This window comes from Plutella xylostella, chromosome 3 (assembly GCF_932276165.1).
Source record: "Plutella xylostella chromosome 3, ilPluXylo3.1, whole genome shotgun sequence".
In the NCBI taxonomy this organism is placed as follows: domain Eukaryota; kingdom Metazoa; phylum Arthropoda; class Insecta; order Lepidoptera; family Plutellidae; genus Plutella; species Plutella xylostella.
The window spans coordinates 4,338,566-4,363,371 of record NC_063983.1 but is presented as its reverse complement, the minus strand read 5'-3'; the positions used below and the strand labels follow the sequence as shown (position 1 = coordinate 4,363,371).

At 40.9% G+C, this 24,806-nt stretch overlaps 1 protein-coding gene across 5 annotated transcripts in view; it reads left to right on the top strand.

Moving 5' to 3' along the window:
• LOC105380100 (protein gustavus) overlaps positions 1 to 24,806 on the top strand; it is a 57,818-nt gene that overhangs the window by 22,981 nt on the left and 10,031 nt on the right. The window contains exon 2 of one of the 5 annotated variants that reach the window (XM_048625557.1): positions 7,987 to 8,068. The exons of 2 other annotated variants lie outside the window; for them this stretch is intronic. In XM_048625557.1, coding sequence (XP_048481514.1) covers positions 7,987 to 8,068 — 82 coding nt within the window. Of the gene's footprint in view, positions 1 to 7,986; positions 8,069 to 9,281; positions 10,028 to 17,532; positions 17,796 to 24,806 lie in introns of those variants that run through there. 2 more of the 5 variants (XM_038117168.2, XM_038117165.2) reach the window with 2 other exon arrangements.

The following is a 24,806-nucleotide window of genomic DNA, read 5'->3' as shown; positions in this document are numbered from 1 at the left end:
TCGATCATCACGTTATGTCCTCAAGAGGGCGCTATGTACATTTTAATGGAACGTCACATAGCCTATAGCCATCGCGCCATCAATACGCTTCTAACAATACCTCATACATCAAAATCTATCAAGCCGTTTAGGCTACAGGAGGGAACAAAGAAACAGACAAACATACATATATACATACATACAATCAAAAAACATTACCCTCCTCCTTCGGCAGTCGGGTAAAAAGGAGTAAGACAGGGGGTCATTCTGAACTTTTGCTCTACGAGTTTTGGAAATTAACAAAAAAAAACCTTTTTCATAGAAACTTTGTTGGACATGTGACTTTTTACCATGGAAAACGAATATTTTTTTTCGCGAATTTGCAAATCTCGTAGAACAAAAGTTGTTCAGAATGACCCCTTGAGTCATCCCCTTTTGGCTTAGTATAGCCCTTTTGCGACACTATGTATTTCCTTTGCTTTGTCGTCGGGGTTCAGTTGGCTGGAGGATGCCCGAAATTTATTATCTACACTTTAATACTTTTAGTTACCTTTCTACAAGTAAATACCACATTTGTTTGAGAAAGCTAATCGGGTTCCGAGTATAGAGTAAAGTGGCACCCCTATTAATTTCTACTCTTTCCTGGTGCCTACCAGTGTAAGTAAGAATTATACTTACTTACCCTAAAATCACCCAAAATGTACTATAACATAATTGTCAATAAAGTTGGCGAGTAAAAGTTTATCGACCCACTGTGCAAACTTACATGTGTGTGTGTCACTGACTGTGCTGTGTGAAGAGCATTGAAAACCCAAAATTGGCGCGGACGTCACCCTGTACGGGCCCTTAACTACCAGTTTTATGCAAAGAAGCCGTCTAAGATCGTGTTTAACTTGTTGTGCTAAGTCGTTTAATCAACGTAAAAGAAGAACTTAAAACTGTTGTAGTTCATAAAGGAGGACGCTGGGGAACTTGTAGAATTACCATTGTAAAGGGATTGTTGTGGAATTATTCTGGCGGAGTGAGTGAGTTGGTGGAAGATTTACAATGGCGTTCAATGAACCCGGCCACCCACTCTGTCATTGTGCGCGGCCGCTGCTATTGTCATTTCCTTCGAGACACAGTGACCGACGCACAGTAACGTTACTGCAGTGCTCCGTGGTGGGTTAGTGACGTCACGGGTCGCGCACACGTCTTGTGGTTCACAGACAGGGAAATGTGTATTTAATTAATTCTTTAATTCAGTAATATAAATATAAATGTACAAATGTATTTATTACGTAATCTAATAGCCATATTCTGTCATTTGTTTTATCTTATTTGCCGCTAGATGCGCTGCAAAGTTTTAAAGAAATACTTCTCAGGTCGGGATACAGGAAACGAAGGGCAAAACGTACCAGTGAGACTAACTCTAGGTATTTGTGAACAATAAAAACGCAAGCGACACTTTTGTTCGTAAAACAAAACAAAATTACGGGCTAACTGAGTTGTTTGCTATCAATTAATGTCGCCAATATTATGCGCATTAATTCCGAAAGGGCCGTTAATAACGGAGTTTCGTTTTGTTGCTATTTAAAATACAAACAAAATTACGTCTCATCCATTCTAGATGTCGGTTTAGTATGAAATAGAAAGCTGTTCTTCTGAAATTCTCATAGTTCCTAGAACGATTATTCCATCATTTTCATCTTCAGTTGAAAACATGCTATAATATTCCACCACAATAATCAGATCAAAACTAAACCATACCTATACAAATGAACCATAATAAAAAAACAATTTAATTTTTTATTTACAAATCAAATCTCGTGTAATCTTCGAATTGAATGCCTTATTTACATTTATCAATAAAAGACAGTCCAATTTAGGCAAACAATTGGCGCTCAAATGATGGATCGAATCAGAATCGCGTTTGTATCGCGAAACTCGAGCGAAGCGGTTTTATTGTTCGCGAGAGCTTCCTATATCCGCCGTGTTTTCCGCCACAGCGGCCGTCGAAAGCTTTCGAAACGTCACCAAATGACGACACAATAATACCGAGACAATAAACGCCAAATTACCTTTCATTTCATCAACCGATTGCCTTTATGAATCCCCGAAACAAGACTTGTGTTTTGAAAGTCTCATCGCTTATATCAATCGAGTGTTTAGTCGGAGGTTGGAATTATTAGAACATTATGATATGATACGGTTATCGCAGTATAATGTCTTTATAATGTGCTTTCAACCGAAGCGGGGGCATTATCTAATGGAAAATATACTTAACAGAAAATTTAATACCTAATATAGTTTAGTAAATGTTTTGCTTTTATAGTTTGTTTAATCACCAAAATGTTTGTGGCTATTATTTCAATTGAAAAGCCGCCAGATTCAGCCTACACGATTTGTTAGCTGCGCTGCAAAAAGTGTTCAGCCAGATACTTTTTGCGTCACGTTTTTTATTCGGAAGCCTTGAAACTCAAGTAGCTGCTCGAAAGCTCAGCGTTCGACGGCGCTCGGCGCACCACCGATGGCGGTATAATTTCGTGCTTCTATAAATCTGAGCATTTTCACTCGATAAAACTTAAAAGAAAAATTGGCCAACATTTTTAACACGTAAATTCCCATGAACATTTTAAGAGTTACCTTTGCACTGGAGTTGCCACGTAGGTACCTATCTATAAGACTTGCACGGGTTGCACCACAATGTGGCGCCCATTATAGACGCCTGCACTTCGCTACTTCTATATGGACGGTATGACGTCAATCAAATAAATATTCAGCTCTCAGGGCTAGATAATCGTTAGTTGGTATCGTAGTAATTTAGTTAGCACGTCATTATGTTGTTTATACAAAGTGTATGTTGTTAATAAATAAGTAAATAATTTTCCTATATAGGTACTACGTTGTATTTGTTGAGAATGAATGGATTTGTCATGTGTAAAGCTAATGCAATAGATTCATTTAAATGCAGACAATAAATGTGTATTCGCATGAATTAACAATTAACACTACAAAATGCATTGAAAACTTCCACTAGCGTCCTGTGTGGAGCAAATAAATGAATTTACTGTCTGAACGGTTACGGCTATCGCATAATCCCGGCACCGCAGCGCAATAAGCCGATACCGTGTTCGGGTTTGACAGTTACCGAAATCCCGAATCTGCACCTAAAATGCCCTAAACGCATATGGTAGTTAAATTTAATGCGATTGGTCTCTGTGGTAGATAGTGTGACCGTACGAGCGAAGTGCTAACTATCGATTGGCTACAGCTTAACTATAAAATAGAAGAGCCTACAGTGCATGCAGTGCGGAGGCGACACGCTCGCGGCACTTAGAGCCCCGACAATGTTGTCGAACTGTCGTAACTTTTCCGCCAGCCTCGTAAATAAGTTTCGGCGTTTCCTCGCACCGCAGGCGTGCGACTGGCGGAGCGCAAATCGCTATCAGCATTAACATTATGATATTTTGGAAGCTGTGCTCGCAAACAAAGTGCAGCACACTAATGGGAAAGACCACAAAAAATGGGCACATGAATTTAGCAGGGCAGACGTGGTGCGAGCGCGACAGTAGGGGAGAGCGGCGTATTGATCGCGGTGCGCGCGCAGCGGCGGCGTGCGGCGCTGGCGGAGCGAGCCACTCGCATGCCGGCCCGACCAAAACCAACTCGCCTTTCAATCTCACCGAGATCAAAGGATTATTTTAATTAACGCTTCTTTCAAACTGACTTGAGCATATCATCAACCGTTTTTAGTTTCTTAGGTCACCTTTTATCCGCATCAACACATCAGCGGTAGACTTGATTTATTAATATTCAATGTAGGTATAGGAGACATCTATTAATAGACTGGAATCGTATTTCCATTTCAATGGCGATTATAATATAAACGAGTTGAATGTGCAGTGCAGTGCTCGCTGCCTGTAAGCTCGGAATGGGGTGATCAGCTGTGCGCGGCGGCGGCGGCGGCGGCCCCTCGCTCGCGGCGCCGCTTATCTGACATCCTCCCGGGTGATTGATCGCCCTCGCTGAATCTTAGACACCACCACTGTGCCACTTCTCCTTCTCCCCACTACTCCCGCAATACTTCCGATGCTAATCTACACTATTTCACTTTGACATATAAATGGCCCTAATAGAAAGCCAAATGTTAAAATATTAAAACGAACCATTAATTCCTAAATACTTATCAGTAAAGCTTTTAAATTACAGTAAAAATATCCAATCTTAATTTTTTGCCTCAAAATAAATAAATTACCCGTTATCCTTGTTCGCTATCGAGTTTGCTTATTAATCTAATGGTGGAGCGTTGATTAAAGCGAACTGTATTTAATTAAACAATCTCTTATAAGACGAGGATCAAAACCTTTTCTTAACCCTCTGAGACTTGAAGATATCGAATTGCAAAATACATCCTTGGGCCTCACCCTCGGAGGTCAGATAAATGGTTGGTAACGTTTTCTGAGAAGCAAGATAGTAGCCTAAGATCCGCGGGGATTAATCTGCCTCAGAAGTCCAAACTCATTCCCAGCCCTGGTTTAACAAGACCAGATAGATGAATAAATAAGAAAACATACAGCCTACCGAAAAAAAGCATTTAGGTCCGTAACGAATTTTACTTTCGGCTTAAAATTAAATACGTTATTCCCTTATTTACCCGTAGTGATTGAAGCGCAAAGTAACTCGTCGACAAAATGTGATTTAAAGTGGACAGGGCGTTTCCAATAACTCCGGGGGCGGAGGCCTCGATAGTCCATTAATTTTCATGCGCTTTATTTTGAACGGAAAATATTGTGTCGGAAACGAGCCGGCTAATTTATCGGTGTTAATCGACGTCGCGTCGCGAGGACGCGTGGTGAGGCGAGGCTGACGCGGCGGCGGGGCCGCGGGACCGCCGCTACATGGCTCTACTCTGGCTAGTATCTTTTCCGTATGGTTATGTACACGGCAACGTCAAATGGTTGGCAGGGCACACTAACGTAGTGTATGTGTGCACACTAACGTTGTCTATGTGTGCATAAACGCAGAAATCGGTTTACGACACCAGTAACAAACCACACACACAACATCACAAACGTGTTTGCGCGTAGGCAAACGCCCGTATACCAGCTGTGACATAAAAATATCAACCGGTAGTGTTAGTTAAATAGTTATAAAATTGAAGTGAAGCTAAATTTCACTGCTTGTGTCTATACACTTCGTAGCTCATTGGTAGAATGTTAGACTTATGAAACATAGGTCGTGAGTTCGAGTCCACTGATGGTTATTTTTATTTTACTTAATTCAAATTTTGCGCTTTTTTTAACTTAAACTAAACCATGTTCAAAAAGGCGGAGATAATTGTATTTATATGAACAAAATATTACATAGTGAAATCACAAGACGTTTAACGGTAAGTAACATACAATTGCAAACATTTAATTTGACTGTTAGAATATTTGTATTTGTATATGCTAAGTATTTGTTTTTTTTGTTTGCAGAGGAGAACTGTTCAATTATGGGTTCACCGATACGCAGATTCGGGACATGTAGACAGTAGTCGTCTATACGGATGCATCACCACGCCATCGAGATATCGTAGCTGCACATAGCGCTGATCCGTTCTACAGCACCTGTTCTACGGCCACAACACATAATCTATCCTCTATCCCTACAATCCGTACGGGTTCACTTGCGTGCTGCTGGGTTGCGGTGTCGGAGGCCGGCGAAGAAAATTGCTCTAACCGATCAGCAACGTCGAAACAGAGTGCGTTTTGCGACTGACTATTTTAAACTTTGATTGGTGCAACAATGTTGTGATATTTAGTGATGAAAGGTCAGACAAGGATGGACGTAAGATATTATGGCGAAAAAGTGGTGAAAATTATAGTTATTGGGGTTAGCTCAGTAATTTTTATTTTTCCATTTGTATAAGATTTTAGTTATTTTGTTAAATACTTATCATTATTTACAATTATGGGTAAGCCAATGTGTTAATGATGTTATTGTTACTGAGGTGAGAATAAGTTATCTTATTTCTAGCTAATTAACATGTTGATTCATATAACTAATGACTTGCCTATTTACTTTAGTAAAACAGCCAGTCCATCCTTGTCTGATGTTTATTATGATTTAAAACTGCAAATTGAAAATTTTCCTTATTAATATAAACTACAACTATGTTTTAAAACGAAAAACAACAAAAACGTAACATCCTTAATGTTTATGTTACGGCAAGAATAAATTTGGTAATTTTAACACTTAATAACTTGTTTCATTTACTTTCTGTGTTGCTTTTATTCGTATATACTACAATACTATTATTAACCATCTTAAAAAATAAATTAAATTTATTAAAAAAAACAAAAAAGGAATATTGTAAGTTCAGTGGGAATTGAACCACCATACCGATTCATGTAAGTCTTGTATCATACCAACTGAGCCATTCAATCTTTTACAATGCCATGCAAAATTTTGCTTCATATCATAAAAACAATGAATCATTGTCACTGGCACAACTACATGCTTACAATATCCGTGTGTGGCTTGCCCAGAACTAAATAATTACGTCAACGTCGCCGACACACACATACACTACCTGCGTTAGTGTGCCCTGCCAACCATTTAACGTTGCCGTGTGTACCTGGATCGACTGAAACCTTTCTGGAAAACCCTAAGCCATAAGCCTACAGGAATGGTTGGTACATACACTGAGCTATGCAATCAATGTGATAATTCTAATTTGACGATCGAATGGTGTAGTAGTAGTTCGATCGGGCAAATATTTGTTTAAGACGGAATATTTGTGCCGGGATTTGGGTGTTAATTGTATATAATACAATGTACACAGATACATATATCTGCTGTCCGATACCCATACTACAGGCTCTGCCCAGATTGTGGTTAAACGGCCGTGTGTGAGATGTCCCCACATATTTAAAAATAAAATTATTTAAGAACGCTATACAGACCAGACTACGTATACACAAACCCCAAATGCTTCCTCAGCACATGTCACAGGCATCGACACTTGACTCACCCCCTCCCCGCCGCGCCGGGCTCATCAACTTGTTACTCGGCCGCTTGTTAATTCACGTCTCGATCTGCACCTCGCCTTGTGGACATTTCGCAACGCGACCCTGGCTGCAGCTTGCCTACATTTGTCTGAAATTATTTAAGAACTTGACCTCTTTGCCGGATTGTGTACCCGGCTGTTGCGTCACTAGGTGACATTGTGTTTTTTTAGCTGAAACGTACTAGATCTTCGGGGAGATATTTTCACGGGGCTTTGGATTTATTACTGTGTATTGTGCTTGTGAATGATATCCTCGAAGGCTCTTATTATTCTAGAGAGTATTCTGTCTCCCCTGCGTCTGTGGTTAACTGAAATTCTGTATAAAACGTGTTTGTCATAAGAACATGTTTGGGCAAATAATATTCGTTTTAGATATTTAATTTCTATATGCGATGGCAGTCTGTGAAAGAAATACTAATATTGGAGTTTACGAGCTGTCGAATAGCATCCCTTTCTTAATTAAATATTTTCCTTTTTTTTAATTTACCGATCTTTGATGAATTACTTATGGATTAGATGGCTTTAAACGTTGTATAGGCCTACTTAGCCACTTTTAAATAATACCGTAAAGACGAGAATTTAATAACGTGAGCGAAGTTAAAACGGTCCATCAATATCACTTTATCGCCAGTTATTGCAGTAAATATTGAGACATTTACAATGTTTTAGTGCCCTATCGTCGCGTTGCAGTGTTGTAAAATTCAGTGTTTCTGTTTCGTTATGGCGTCACCTGTTAGTGTCCACCTGGTTGCCTCCAACTGCATGGTGATACCAGGATTAACATTGATATTATTAAATTTAAGTGCCCTTCTTACTTCCTAAACCTGGATTTAACTTTTTTGCGATCTAACCAAAATAAAAACTAAACTTTGGAAAAGTCCATAAGTGATTGTAAAGCGTCTTGGTATTAAGTATCATAATCTAATTGTACTTTATTTCGTCTACTAATTGCACCTTTTTAATCCTTGTTTCAGGTACGTCCAAAGACCTATTCTTCGTGGCAGAAAACATACCTAGTTCCATGAACGATATTCAACATGACAGTTTGCGGCAAAGGTAACGTATCCACAATTGATGTTCCCATTTGAAAGCACTCAATTCCAGATCTGAGGCAATTCCGATATCAGAACACACGGCAAATACCATCTACAAATCTTAGGGTGTGTCTAATGTGAAGCCACTAAGCTTACATTTCTCAACGATAGAGGGATTCACCGAAATTCCTACGGGAACAGGAAAACTACACGGTCGCTGCTGACGTATGCGTGTGTATTATAAAAATACCACTGACTCACTCATTGACTCAGCTTTAGATCTTCGAAACTATTTAAAATACTAATACTACTGCTATTAGGTATATGATAAATTAGGTCTCCCATTTGTAAAAGACACTTTAATATAATTAAATCGCAATATTTTTTATTTATTGATAGAATAAGTGTTTTGCATAACATATTTTTTATAGGCAAGATGACAGAGCCACGACTCGTAGAGCAACATAAATCTTCTGCAGCAAAAAGTTCGCGTCACATTTGCCGTGAAATTAGGAAGTCTGGGCCGCGCCAGATCGAGCCATGATGTGCGAAGAACGAGGCACCTGTCCTGATATCCGGCCAGGGGGGCCACTCTATACGACGAACAACGAAGTTTCGTGAGCCACGACTCTATCTCGCTGTATTAAACGTGCCGATTGCACGAAAGCTCTCGTCCGTTTGTTTTTTCGTCCGTATAGAGTAACCATCCAGCACCGGCCTCGCAAATGCATCGAAAAACTCGAAACTGCATAACGGTGCAGTGGAAACCACTTCTAGCACTCTCCCTCTCACTTGTACCGTGTTAGAACGCGACGACAATACTGATGCACGACGCGGTGATGTCAAATCGATCGTACGGCATCTGATTGTATGCACCGGTGCGAAGTAAAGGCTACGGCACAAATCCCCAGATAGTTTCCTGCAACTCCGTGGACAATGGGACTACTTTCTGAGTCAGTCGTGATTGATGTCAAGTTTTCTACTAGCAAAGGATTTACTTTAAAATTTCCAATGTGTAGCTATTGAACGTTTCTGTTCAATTTTAAAACTCTGGATATCAGAATTAAACCTTAATGAGAACAGTAATGAGGCCCAAAGATTTTTTTAATTACATGAATAATCAAACTAAACTTTGATTATAGTACCTATGTAAAGTCAAATAGAAGTATTTTTTTGAGAATTTAATAGGCTTACGTTATAGAGGATTACATACTTACGTACAAAATTCTAAATGTTGTTAAATTAATCCTCGTGTCATACTTTATCAGAGCACTAGCTTCTAGGAAAGCTGAGGCATTTATTTATAATTCAATATTCTTCAACGCTGGAGCAACGGACGGTAATTGGTTTTTGATGCCTCGATAAATTGAAACAAAGTCCAACTTCACTAACTACAAGAAGCAGTTTGCTTTTACTGGTGATTTAATAAGTTATTATTGATACTATGACAGCCACGGAACAAAGTGGTAGAACTATAGACTTTAAATAAGAGCTGACTCCGCTGTTCTTGTTGTCCGCTGTTGCTTTAATTATCACAATCGGAGTCGAACAACCTCAGAAATATTCCATAGTATGCAGCCTAGTTCTCAATGTTAATGCAAATTAATGTACTAAGTAAACACGGAAAGGCAGTCGATCGTGTTTTAACGTTTCGGCCGGGAGGGCCTTGACTTTCGAATTTTGTTTTTATTTTTTATCGGTGTCTTCGACCGTATCGTATGTGCGAAACGTATTATCAATGGCAAAAATGTAACGGAACGCGTGTGGGGGAAATGGACCGAGAGGCAACGAACCTGCGCGCGCGCCGTCTTCTATCGTCCCAGTTGGTTTTGGCGCAGTGAGGCGTACGTGCGCGGGCGACCATGCGCCCAGCTTCTCATTACTGTTATGTGCATTACATGACCGGACTGCATCTGTGATTGCTCTGTGTGTGACTGTGCCGGTGCTGTGCCCTCTTGGATGCCAGGAGCTGCTGATCTAGGTATGTTGTCAATGTAAGTAGGACTCTACTGTCTGTCAGCTGACATCTCGTCTCCGTGGATGAACTGTAAATATGTGATGCGACATGTGATTAAGTAGAAGTATAGTTGTATAGTAGTTCAGATCAGCAAAGTTTTTAAATTGAAATGTTTCATTTTATAAAAGTACTTAAAACTGTATTGATAAGTCCTGCACGTGTTATTATTATCACGGCGTAAATGCCACGTTTGAAGTGTGGCGAAAGGTACATTTTCTAAAATATATACTACATAATTTTTAAATTACTATGCTATAAAGTTTAAACTCCATAAATGTTTAGAAGGCGTAAGATTCTATAACTTATAACTACCGCAATACATGCCCAAGTCCACCAAATAACCCTTGGACAGATAAAGTTACAAGATCAACAAGGTTAGATGTCCTTATAGTAATATGACCATGTACCCAGACTGATAGTTTCAATAATGTATCTTAATAACGTAATTATTAAATATTATATTATTTAATGTTCGGCTTAACAGGCTATCAGTCATCTCCATCACATCAGCTGCAACCTTCAGCTAAGCATAAGCAACTTAATTAGCAACAGTCAGGCATACAATCCAACTTATATTCGAGTTTTATTCACAATTTTTATTATTGAACTTGAAGGTTGTTTTTCTTATGTAACTCCGCGTAGTATGGAATTGTATAATATACATAATGTTTGTTTGGAATGTGATGTTTTCCTATAAACAGCTGTGTTTCGGCACGTAGCCACCGTGCCTGCGAGCGTGTCAACATCGCGTACATAAATACGTGCACCCTGTGCTATATACATACATGGAGTTTACCTTAACCGTTTCTTCTAAGACACGTTTCAAAACATTATTTCTTGTGTTTATAAAAAATGCCGTGATGAATGTTGCGTTAACACGAACGTCTGCATCAAACACGAGAAGCCCTTTTGCGATTTGTCAGGTCTGTTTAAAAACTAGTTCTTTATTACAAATGACGTCGGTATAAGCAAAGGAAATGCTATAAATCGAGCGAACGGTACGTCAAGAAGTAAATAATGGCCGGGCTACATCGTGATTTCTTATCAGAGTGGTGTTATCAGCGCGCACGTCGCGCGGTTGTCCATTTGACCCACTCATTGACGTCCGCGCCGGTCAGACATTTCAACGTTATTTACTCTCAACTCCCTAATCAAATACGAACTGACATAATTCTTATAACTTGGTGTAGTGATAACGGTTGTAAACAATTAATAATAGCATCTTATTCGTTTGTCTAAATTGTCAATATTTGCATGATTAGGATTACTTGTTTGGTAATAATTTCTTAAACTAAAGTCAATGCATATGTTTGTAAAACTTATTATTGAATAAAGGCTATATTATTATTATTATATTATTCGTTTTTAAGCCATAACCAAACAGGCATGTTCATTTTAAACCTAGTGGTATTGGTCAGTTTTCAGGCTAGTTGAGTTAATTTGGCCCTAGCTTTAGAATTGCTTGTTACCTGTTCACGTTAATTATTGCGTATATAAAAACACTGTTATTTTTAACCTATGGTACGCGTTTGTCTTGTAAGTACTTATATTGCATATTTCATCATAGCCAAGCACTTCAAACTTCAATGGAGACCTTGTGAACAAACAATACCGTGGTTTTTAACAAATATAATATCTATTTCTTAGTGCTATGCAAATGAGCATGATGATTTTCAATGACAAGGCGGTGAGCACAGATCTAGCATTGAAGCAATCGGAAATAGACAAGTGATAAATTGCGGACTGAAAATTAGCTTTTCAATAAGCCAGCGCTCTGCTGTTCCATAGGGAATATCTGCGAAGATCTTTGCTTCTTGTTGAATACACGACTCTACACCTCTCGTAACAAGGACAGTTAAATCCTTATTCTGCTTAACGTATGGCATTAACAAAGTTTCTGAAAGTGGAATACCTTGGTATTGTCGAGTAGTGTGGCATGTTAGTTGCAGTCGTTGTGCAAATATGTATGAAACGTCGCATGCAATTTGCAACTTAATGTTGTTGATGTATGAATGGAACTAAACGTTTTTAATACATTTACCACTAGTGTTCTTAGCATAATACAACTGTAAAATAGTCCAGTTTATTAAGTTGATTCTGTGTCGAAAAACACATAGGCAAAGGTTCAAATGGCATGTACGTTTTGTTGGAACACGGAGAAAATGTGAAACGTCTCAACTAGTCGGTAATGAGAGCACGTGCGCTCCCTGACAAGGAACAAATACGGGAATGTGTTCCGGCAATCGAGATTTCTCACTACGTATATTATTCGCCTGTTCCTATGAGTACTTCCCGTCGCTCCTCAGCCGTCTAAACAATAACAAATGCCCAGCATTACTCTCTGTTTTGATATCGTTACGGAAATTTGCTCTGTGCCAAGTTTTAGTCCGGCTCCGCAGCAACACACCCGAAACTGACGTAAACAAAACTGCGAAAACTTGCCGACAAAACGGAGCACAACGTTCAGTGTTTGCCAAGAACTTAGACACCGCGCCGAGACTATTATATCCCCAGTAACGAGGCAGCTATCCCTCATAATAGCGGATTGATATTAATTTATGCATGACGCACGAAAGGAGATCCTCCGTTAGAAAGAGCTCGGTTCACCTATACACCGGATTAACGCAGCCCCACCCGACTCATTATACTTAGTTAATTTTGCATAGTTTTAAAGTCGTTAACTGAAAAGTTTTAATGTTTATGCCAGCTCCTCGCCCCGTCTCGGGACCGGCAGCTCCAAACTTGCTCCGACACACTACTTTCCAGAATCAGAAGTCGGTCCGGCTCCAGGCTATTAGCCCACATTTATTAAAATGAACGGTGCATTATGGAGGGACTCATAGTTGCTTACAAGCTGCGTTAAAGACACGCTATATGCCGTGCTAGAATGTAAATAAGCTGAAACTTAAAATAGCTTTGTTGTTGAAACGTACACACTGAAGCTTTGGTGCACGTCCGGAGTGCAAACAAACAGCGCTTCGTTAGGGAGCGGCTTTTCGCAAATCCCCTTCGACAGGTGCTGTATTCGTTTGAAGTGCCAATTGAAACAAACTATGCATCTGCGTGCCCGTCACCGTCCGGCCGCGATCAGGTTCGTTACAGCCCTGCGAACGCCTGCTAGCTCCTCGTCCTCATACTCTTCATGCCTTCAATTAGGTTAGGATTCTTCGTAAATGTGAGTATTTCATTTTGTCCACGTTCCACTTTTTCCAGCGGATTTCTTTCGTGATTTCAACGCTCGGGCGCCAAATTTTTCCACAGTTTCCTTTTGCAGTTACTCCCCGGCGCTTGTGTTCAGTTTTTACTTGATTAAGAATTTAAATTTAGCTGCCCGACTGCTGTTGTGCCGGACATTTTTAAATGTAATTCTAAATTTGTTCGTATTTTAACGACAGGCACCAACATTTATGAGATGCAATACAAGTATTTCGTACTTTTTTATTAAATGAGGAATCAGATCAACGATTCGGAAAGTAATTTTAATTAACGTTCAATCCCATCACGCAAATTTGTGTCATCGAATTCGATAAACCAGTAAACTTTTGATTTTTATTGAAGCAGATTTAATAAATAAATGAAAGATCGGACCTGTAATCGAATATGAAATTTATGAAGTCAATAATTTAAAGCTTTTAATTAACTTTCATTGTACGTACCGCATTATCTCATTTTGGGCTAATTTCCCGAAAATCGAGTCAAGTATTGTTACGCCATCAGAATAAAGTCGGTAAATAACATTGATACGAGGTGCTTTATTGCGAAGGACATGACGACTGAGCGCGAATTTTATCGTGTTTTTTTTCTTCATCTTTTCGCGACCTCCGTTGCGTAAGATGATTCGAGCGTCATCGCATCTTCCTCTTCCTATACAGTTCGTTACCTTCGGCGTGACAATGGTGTTGTCGGAGCCACTTCCGTCGACACACTACGGTTCGTGAGGCTACTCGTATACTGCCCCACATGTTTGCCTAGAATTGGCTGTATTTTGATATATTTCCACCTACATCCTACATTCCATTTTAGGTTTTTCTGAGTTAAAAAAATAATAGTATAGCATTGTCAGACAAAATATTACCTACACTCATGGGCAATGAAAAAGTTCCACTCACAAAATGCTGACTCCAAACGACCTTAATCTTTTCAAACATTTCATTTATAATTTGAACAAAATATTATTGTTTTTATTGTTTGTTGGTCCTAATGCTCTGTTTAATGCACTTCAATGTTGCAGAAGGCGTCATTAAGCTAGCCTTTTCCGTTTGAGAGTAATTTGGTGCTTTTCTCAGTGGAACCTTTTCATTGCCCGTGAGATACATGTGTGTTCAGCAAATACTTACTTACCATGAGCACGACAATTATTTAAAAAAGAAGTACATTGTAGCAATTGCGATCCTTCGACAACCCGATAACCTTATAGGCTGTAGGTTGTGACCTCAGCCATAATTTTTAGCTGTGTCGTAACGTAGTCGTAGTCTTGAGGCAAGAAACATTAAATATTAGCTTGGAAGCGGGGAGCGATTTCATTATGAAATAATATTATTCCGGCCCTAGATTTATTGCTGCTTCTGAATACGTTTTATAAAATATCAGGAGAGCCGAAAATTTATATTCTTTTTTATTTGGTCCGTAGGAATTGTGCACTGGTAGCGAGCTTTCATTTTGCTGAAAAGCGCAATTTTCTCCATTCAGTATGGCCGCCTGGTGGAATCGTTATCGTCTGTTCGCTGCGGCGGCACCCATTTCCTAATGGCGGCTTCGCGTGCATTTCGATTTTTATTACGTACCTAGCACTGCTTATTGCCCTAAACCAGGACTAAAGTCCTTTTCTACCGATGGGCCTCAGTGGTTGTAAATAGAACCTAGGCTCGCTTATATCCTCAGGTTTTCAGGTGTGCACGTTAGAAGAGAGACACTGACAGAAGCCTGTTACTACATAAGCGCAGGACTCGTTCCATCCGAAAACATTTTCACTAAGTGCACAGATATACGTTATTCATGATTGCTCTCTATATTCTCTATCGATCTTGTTAGTCAGAGTACCTACCTTACTAGTCGTTTCCGAAATCGACCCTCACGTTACACTGTAGCACTTATTACATTGGGGTCCTCAACCCATGGTCTCTCCATAGTTTGTCTGATTGTTAGAATGCGAAATTGAACACTGATAAACTTATCAGTAGATTCTACGATATAAAATGCAATTAGTCTGCCAAGGAGCCGGCGGCCATGGTAGATGATGTTATCTCTCTCGTTTTTCTGTCTCATCATCTCAGGCTATTGTGGAAGATATTAAAGAACCGTGATTCAACGTTATTGAAGATATACATTGTTTGTACGCTATAATTCTTGAGTACTTTCGTCAGTGGATACAATGTTGCATTAGCATAGCGACACTCCGGAGTTGCTGTAGTAACGCTTTGGCTGTTCGCAATAACATTACTCCGCTCGGTAATGAGCAATTTGGGAGATTCCCTCATTTACATATTTAAGTCGATGTCTTCAACATTCCCTTTTCTGTTCTGTGCAAGCATTCAGCTAACAACGGCCGGTGGCGCAACAATGATATTTGGGAGCGAGGAAAAACAACCGTCGGGAATTCTCGCTCGTCTCCGCGCTTTTGTTTCGGACGGCGGTAAAAAGAGGATAAGTAGACGCTTCCACGTGAAACGCTCTGGATACTCCTATTATACGCTAGTTACAGCGGACCGCTGAAACTTTACTTTTTTACCTTTTAGAGAGTCTCGATTCATCTCTGTCTCGTCCCTTTGCTAGCGATCTGCTTCGGGTTTTTCTATTAAATTCGTTTCAATGAAAACTTTATTGCAATCTGCGCTCGCTTTGTTGCTTTTAAACCATCAAGCGCACATATATGTTAGTATATTCGTATCGACTAAACGTGGCTGCATTTATTTGTATGTATGACAAAGGCGAATATCGGCCGAGGAGACGTCTTAAATGAGTCGAATCGCAGGTGCTCGGCGGCGCGGGCAGGTAGCGGTGCCCCGAGACAGGATTCAAAAGATTATTGTCCTTTGTACGAAACCTTCAAATACTATGAATGCTGTCGACACCTGACTTCCCCATCAAAATAAGCACTGCATCCCCTATAGCAATGAGACGTAAGTTGTTTGCACAATTTTATAGCGCAATTAGATTTTATTTTCATTCAATCTCGCATATTTGTTCCTGTCTAATGATTTTATTAATGTTGTACATTATGCGTGCCTCTTTCAGATATAAAACGGAATACCATTTGCATACGTATAGAGTATTTTAAAAAGTTATCTAACACGCGCTTTGAATTCATTCACTTCGCTTAAAAGGTTTAATTCTGCAACTCGGTATTCTCTTTTAAAATATAATTTATCTGGACGGAACTATTTTACATAGAAAGAAGGAAATGGGCGCTCAGTAATGCGATAAAAAGTTAAAGGGGCTTGAGCAATCATGAGAATTGTTTTGTGATGAAGTTTGTTTAATTAATTTTTGTTGCACGAGCAGTGGAGAAAGTAGACTGCGCCTTCAGAAAATGACTCATGTTTGAAGAAACAATATTCACATGCAAATTAGGATGAACATTACAACACCTCGACACAGTTTCTCTTATTACTTCAAAGAACGCATTTAGTAGGGATCCCTTTCTACTTCAAAGGCGAAGTACACATTTTGAACACTATAAATGTTCTCATAACACCAAACAAGTAAGCACGTACTATACATACAGTTTAATAACTTTCTAAGTTGTTAATGTGTTAAGGGAAGATTATACAGTTCGCTTTTAACAAACTAAGTTTAGTGTAGAGTCAACGATTAGGTACAATATCTTTTACCTACTGGCTAGAAAAACATTTCCTCCTATAGTACAGGCTAGACCTAGTTTAGGTAGAATTAAAAATGTAAAAAAAACATTCCTAGATTACCTAAGTACCTATATTGAGCACTGTTTAAACACCAATAACTTACCTAAGTTTTGCATGCTAACCTAATGATAGTTTAAGTAACTTCTTAATGTACCTATGTTTTTACTGACTTGTGTATTTGTAAAATGTGTGTGAAAATGGGTTTAATAAATATATTTTGTATTTGTATTTTTATATTATCAACGACGAATGTTCAATACACTATTTTTGGAGAAGAATAACTCAATTAAGGACATAATTTTCCCCTCATGAGCAGCTCAGTAGCGTATGCAATGTATGCATATCTGATTGTACTTGCTCATTGACTTGACCTACTCCACCTTTATTAATGTCAGCCTCTTCCAAAATAACAAAAGTTATTGTAAAGGTGAAAACTGTCGAGAACACAGCCTTATTGTGTGGGCCATTCGTTTCTCAAAATGTGGTGGTGGAGCGCTCGGAGTAAACGAATGTGACGAAACTGGTGATGGCGGGCACGGTGCGGCGCGGGGGTGCGCGGGGGCTGCGGGGGCGCGGCGGTGTTGTGACGGAGCGGGCGCCGGCACAATGCATGGCATGGGGGAGGAGAGAGGTGGCGCGTACCTGCGCGCGCGCCGCGATGCGCACCTCCGCCGCCGACCCGCCGCCGCCGCCGCCGGCCAGGTAGCTCAGTGCGCGCGCTCTCTCGCCGCCTTCGGTAGTGTCCGCGCCAGCACGCACGCGCGCTGCTCCACACCATGGTGTCTGCGGAGTGAAGTTGTGATTGCAGTGCATCGACCAGACAACATGTCCTGCGAAAGGAGAACCAAAGCCGTCCGCTGCCTGGATCTGCGGTGAGTGCCCGAAACCCACCACCACGCGCGCTCCTTTGTTGAACCCCGACTCTCGCCCGGATGACATGTGTCTGTCTCTTTTCAACGTGCGCCCCTCGCCGAGTCGGCTGATCAGTCAGTCAGTGTGTTTATTTTGTTTTGTGTCTCGCAGGCACCCACGATGTTTTAGGCCGGACGATTCTTTTGTAACATTTCCAGTGTTTCTGTGCTGTGATACTTTCAAATTGTTGTGGTAACTATGTCACCAAAACCAAGGATTGTCAGAAGATTTCGAAATGTTGTCCTACGTTACATTAGGTTTTCAACTATAAAACCGTTTATTGCGACCTTGGCAGATAAAGTAGCCGAAAGCGCCGACCCGAGCACATGTAATCTCAACAAAATTTAGCAGTCACGATTTTCGCTTTATGCCTTTACAAATCTGTAGCAGATGTTGCTAAGAGCCCGGTCATTACATGCCGGGCCAACGTATACGGTAGAACAAAGGTTGCATATGGTGCGCTCGTTTGGTCTGGTGCATTGCGAATGTAGAGGCACAAAGCAGGTTTATGGGTGGCAGCGGCTGGTCTGGTGGAATGCAGGCGGTAGGGCAAGAGTGGCACGGTGCAGATGTGGGGCGGCCTGCTCCCCGCTTCGCCCCTCGGCCTTGAAAGGCTCTTGACCAGGCCAGCGCCGCGCCGATGTCGTATTTATTGCAACCTCCACGATCCGTACCGCCGAGGTTATTGACGCCGCCCGCTCTACCCTCGGACTACTATTTTTTTGCTCCGAGCTTTAAACCTCAATACCGAAGTCTCCTTGGAGCCTGTTCTCACGCCGCTCTTGTTAAAATGAATAACTACAATACTTATTGCGTCACTTCTAAGGCGAATTTCCGCCTTCGAAGTTTGGTAGTTAACGATGTGAGTCACGCAATTTACTGCCTGTGTTTGAGGCTTTGTTGTTTATTATTATTACAAATGTTTTAATGTTTCAATATTCGGCTAGAAGTCGTATGGAGTGGCCTGTTGCCGGTTGTCAGAGTCATTGTCTATAAATACAGGCGTCAGGCGGCCGGCGCAGGAGCGTCGCCCGCCAGGCCTAGGTGAAGGCCGATCATCTCAAGTTCCTCGCCCCCAGCCCAGCCCTGAGACACCACTCACCTCACTCACCGTACTCGCCACACACCCTTTATATTGCAATATTGTGTTGAGCGGATACCTCCTCATTACTGTTATCCATTTATATACTTCAATTATCCAGTTTTTTAATCATAAAACGTTTTCGTTACAAAGTATCGGATGCATGGCCCTGCACCATACGGCGTCGAGATCCACACTTAATAAAGCGAATGAGGACGACATATGTTACCACTTTCACTCCCGCTATTACGACAACTCTTCATGCAGTAGGTCGTGCACGTCTGTAAAATATCTTGCTCGATACATAATAGCTACTCAAAAATCATGTAGACGTTCGTAACGTCTCGACAAAGAGAAGGCTTTAAACTTATCAAACTACATACACATGTCCTGCGTGATATCTGATCGTAAATCCCGATCACCGATAGCACCGACGATACACGGAATGTTATCATTACTATAAAGTAATACTTTCATAAAAAGCTGGAACAGTTGGGAATGGGATCGATAAATAAAATTGACTCCGTTATGCTGAATCAATAGCGGAGTGCTCTATGATAGTTAGCAAGGAGAGCACAATAGGAAGCAGCGGTCGGTGCGGAGGGTAGTTTGTGCCAACAGCAGCTGGTAACCCCATGTGAGTCACGTCCTGTGCCCCACACCGCGCGCGGGGTAAGTGTCATTGACCCCCGGCCCAGCCCCAAACGACATACGCCACTACGATTTATCCTTTGCCCTTTGTACTCCATTTTATTTATGACTTTTTACTCATATAACACAACCGAGCTCTCTCGCTGCTTCACGGTCTCGATTACCCATTTCGCACGGCGGAGCTGCATCTGACAAACGCACGTTTTCGTTCTGCGGCCAGAATTCCATTTTCCCTGCAACGATAATGAAGTTTTATTACTGCTGTGGAACATCAGAAAGCAGGAATTATCGATTCAACCACAGACGACGTATAAGCGGATTTGCGCATCTATGTAGAAAATTCTCGTATATCATTTTTAAATTACTTTTACAGAGGCGAGGACCCGGTATATTGGATAGATAGCAAGCGGCGTTTATTTACCTTAAGCCTGGCTCACACGCAAGGCTGATCCCGACACTCTTATGTATTCCTTGTTCTCGATGCGCTACGAACAGTGGCTCGGGTGAATGCACCTCATTAATAAATGGAAACCCTGCAAATTGGTAGACCCGTTATTCAATGGAGGAAAAAAACTGCATTCCAGTATGACAGTGTTTTTCTTTTTGCAAGATTAATATTCTGAAGACCATCAGTAATATAAGGATGGCTACTTTATTTTTATTAAAAATGAGATGCCAATGGTCGTGTCGAAGCTATATCCATAGCTAGTTATGGTGTTGCGCCGGGCCCGACCGGTTCCTCGCAACTCGAAGCAGCATTGTTGATCCTTCTCGGGAAAAAACGAAACGACTCTTTGTTTTTTATTCTTTTACACGCCACAGATCCTCGAATCGAAAGTTGTTTCTTGCTTTGTTATTGTCGATTCTTACAAGTCGCCCTTTCTGAGCTTATTCACCTTTAAACATTGGTAACAATTATTTGGATATGAAACACAAGTAATGCAGTGTTACCATTGCGGAAGTTCCATAAGCTTGTTCGTTGGTCACGCGTTGCTGACGCGAGTGGCTTAGCAAATAGCAGTTTCCTGTCGGCCCTAGCTCATTGCTAACATTTGAGTATTGCTTAAATATAGTCGTGGAAGCTCGCCGGCTGCCATACGCCGATACGGCGAGTGTATGCAGTCCCCGAGTGCTGTGTTGTTCTTGTGAGTGTCTCGGCTCACACCCGCGGTATGTTCGCGCACAATGAGAGTGCATGAATTATTCAGCCCGCAGTACCCTCGTTGACTCATCCATTCGGGAGGACTGTTCAGGAGACGGCCTCAACATGTATTTTTATCGTCTTCAACTATCTGTTAGGGCACTCGAGAAGCGCCCGCCGCTCTCCTAGTCTCATTTCTTAAGTATGTTTACATTGCCTTTAAGAAATATCGCTTTCGTCGATTCCAAAGGCAGCGGAATCTTGTATCTCGGCTCTCTCGAATAGCCTTCGCCTCAAAGCGCCAAGTGTCTGTTCGCCGCTCTGTAAAGCTTTTTCCTACTTCGTCGTACTCGTAAAAGACGTTTTATGCTGGTGCCGAAAGTGTTTTTAAACTTTAAGAGCTAATACATGCGAGCGCGATGCTTTCAATATGCTCCACGCAGAGGCATCTTCAACATTTAATACGAATCGGAAATAACATACTATTTTAGTATATGACTAAGTTTTATGTGGTTTTCTGAGCAAGCAAATCATACGATATGAATCGTTGCACATCAGTTGTTTAATTACATATCCATAGTAATAGAAGACTATACAGTACGTACCTACCACGTAGTAATAAAAAATAGAATTATGCAGTAGTAGGGAACACTTGGTTTACATGAACCATAAAATATTCCAAGTTACTCTTACAGAGCTGAGCTTGAGCATATCTTTTCATATCTATTATTCTATCCCGAGGGGCGCTGAAATTACTAAATTTCCATCTGTAAAATGAATAAATTTCAAGACAAACATGAATTTATTCATTTCTCATTAAAAAACATTAGAAATGTTTCCCTAAAGTAACTTTCTCATTGAGTACATTGTTGTTCTCAGTGGACTTATTTGAAGACATTTCCAAGTGTGAGTCGAATGGAGGGGGCGGGGGGGTCCCGGCCGGCCTTGGACCACTTAGAAGATTGCACAGCTTTGTCTTCTCACCACAATCCACACTTCTTTGTTGCAAAGCTTTACCCCCAATTTGAGTCCAACACACCACAACAAATAGATTATTTCTGCGATTGCACTCCTCTACTCCACACTGCACAGTTTTATCTCAGAAATTAAATTACATTGGCGGCGTATTTACTTGGAACGACGTGCTAATAATAATACCTACCTAATGATAATGTTTGCAGCTAATAAGTAGATTTGCATTACATAAGCGATGCATAACCGCATGGCACGCTGAGGCCTACGGCATCAGGTACGAAGGTCAACGACAAATTGTTTTTGCCTTCGGCACGTCGTTAGGGGCTATTGTGTGTCAATGTTGTGCGAACATTCAAACTACACAGCTTAGGTTTACTCCATGGCCCATTGTCAGCTCACTTCCTCGTTGTTTTGAGTCTTTGTGTCTTTCCCAGTAATATGAGAGGGGGTTTTCATTTGAGACAAGCGTATTCGAAGGAGTGGCGGCGAAAGCAGCGCTCCCTTGACACGCTACGGCGCATAGGCATTGCAGTCAAGGCCCCCGCCCGGCGCCGCACTCGCTAACACAACTAATCTCAACGATGCAATCCATAAAACGTGTCAAGAATCAAGATCAAGTACTCCGCAATTGTGCTTCTAGGAAAAAAATACTGATTGAGTCCAGTTTGGTAACTTCGAAACTCGAGTCAGAGTCATTGCATTTTGCCATCCGACCGTTATGTAAGCTGGACGTCACTCAGACCATTCTCGTGTTTCCCGTCAGGATTTTCCGTATGTTGTTGACACTATTTAATGATTCAATTGCATTTGCTGCGCCATCGCAACCAGACAATCATTTATAACATTGTATTTAATAGTCATCTTTAAGGTGGTGGGGGCAATAAAATTCAACAATTATTACTTCAAATTATAATAAGGAAGAAATCAATAATGATGATGCACTATCGTGAAGGCGACCGTGGCACAATAGCTTGGTTAAACACGTTGGCGGATCCTTGACACGGCAATACATCGCGCTTATGTAATCATCACCACCGCCAGTGTTCAACTAGTTTTATGCCATTTGCTGAATGTTATTGTATTGATAAAATAATGAACAAGCTTAAAAGAGAAGCGAGCCTATAGGTACACACGGTGCGGTGGGTGTGGTGTTACGTGTTTGAATTACGTTGCATATAAATTATCTTGATATGTTTGCATTATTGAGTCGGCAGTTCGTTATCGTAATGCAAATGTCCATATTAAATCAAAATAACAAATGTTGCTGCTACAACATCAACACTGTTACATGCTGTATTTTTTCTGTAAATGTTTGATTATAATAAATTATACTCATGTAGGTACAGTTGAGTTCACCTTATTCACTATGACTGCTTAACCTCAAGTACCTATAGATAATATTATTATTACCTACGTAACCTTAAATAACTAGTAAAATAAAACGCGAAAATTGGCAACGACGGTGGAAAACGTTGCCGGCGAGCGGTCGGGGCCAGGGAAACTGCTAAGTGTGCTTTTCCTTGACACGCGGCCCTGTTGCAACCGCCGCCGCCGCTGCCGCTGGGCGCAAGGTCGCCGTGACACGCCCGACACCATTACCTATTTTAATTCACCAGATATACTCGGTACCATCTATAAATAAACAATTAACAACATTCGTCATCCGCCATCATCATCCCTTGGTTGCTAGTGTTGCTACATCAATATAATAACACGATACTACACATTCCGCAATGTGCATGACCTAAGGGAATTAAAGCGTAGCAATAGGCAAAACCTTGTTCCGATTTTTTTCGCTGATGCCTGTAGTAGGCAGGTAAAATATTCTGCTCGGTGGGTAAATAGTTATATCGGGCTGAAATTGCATTCATGTTATCAGCAGGCGCTGTAGGATCCCACGCCACGAATTTTGTAAATATTTGAATCGCGATAAACTGGTACCCATGAAGCCAACCGCAGCGCCAAAAAGATTACAATTTTGGCTATTGATTTTGAGTATTTGAAAAGCGAGGCACGAGATTGGTTTGATTCCATAGGAGTTTTGGGATTTTATTAAATAAATCCAATTCGAAAATTGGGCCTATAATAATATACAACCTACGTTGGAAAACTTTTTCATACAATGTCGAGACATTGTTTAAGGTTCTAAATTATATGCAGCATGTACGGGTGTGCAAGTTTAAAGTAAAGTATTTACATTGTACACAACACGGAAAAGAACAACGATTATAAAACGGTTATGTGCACATTTCATGTACAAATCAATAAAACTGCAACCAACCACACTGCTGTCCGATTAAAATTTAAGCACCCCCCGTGAATTTCATTACTGCTCGCATCCAGACCGCGGTATAAAACATGAACAATATAAATGGATCTGATGGAGCCATACGAATTCCATATTTATTGTAAACTACGCGGATTGTATCGTATCCTTCCTGCGCTGAATACGAAACTTTCTAATATAGGTTCAGACTACCGAACCAAGTTGTCGAACGCTTTATATCGTGATCCTTGTTTTATCCCAGCCAGTTTCTTCGGCTCGCTCTAAAGGAGTTTGTACGTAGTTAGCTTACCAACGAGCTCGACTTCACAACTACACTTCACTAACTAAGTCGGGCAGGATCATAATATCCTACTTTTTCCTGCTTCTTTCCACTTCAAGCTAATGAATCGCTGTTGTTTGATCTGGCTGGCTGTTTTTGCTTCAGCTAACGATAAATATTATAATTGTGTGGATGGAAGTAGGTACCTATTGTTTTCAAAACTAACGAGTGACCGAAAAAAAACAACGAATTTGACAACAATGTCCGCTCTAATTGGAGAGGAGAAGGAACTCTGGTGATGTCGATGACACCGACCGGCGTCGCTAAGATGTATTTGTATTTACAATTGCTGGCGACGGCGGCAGTGTGTAGTTGTGTACGTCATTTGGCCAGTTGATTGTTCGGGCGCGCTGGCACACGCTAATGTAGTCGGCTTAGCAACGAGCCAGCTCCATTCACCTCTCACCGAGCGTGAACGGTAAACTTGCATGCCGCACCCCGCCGCCGCCGTCGCCGCCGTTCGTTTGCTCACTCCATTTAAAAAGTGCACATTTTACCCCGCAACAGACGTAGCCGT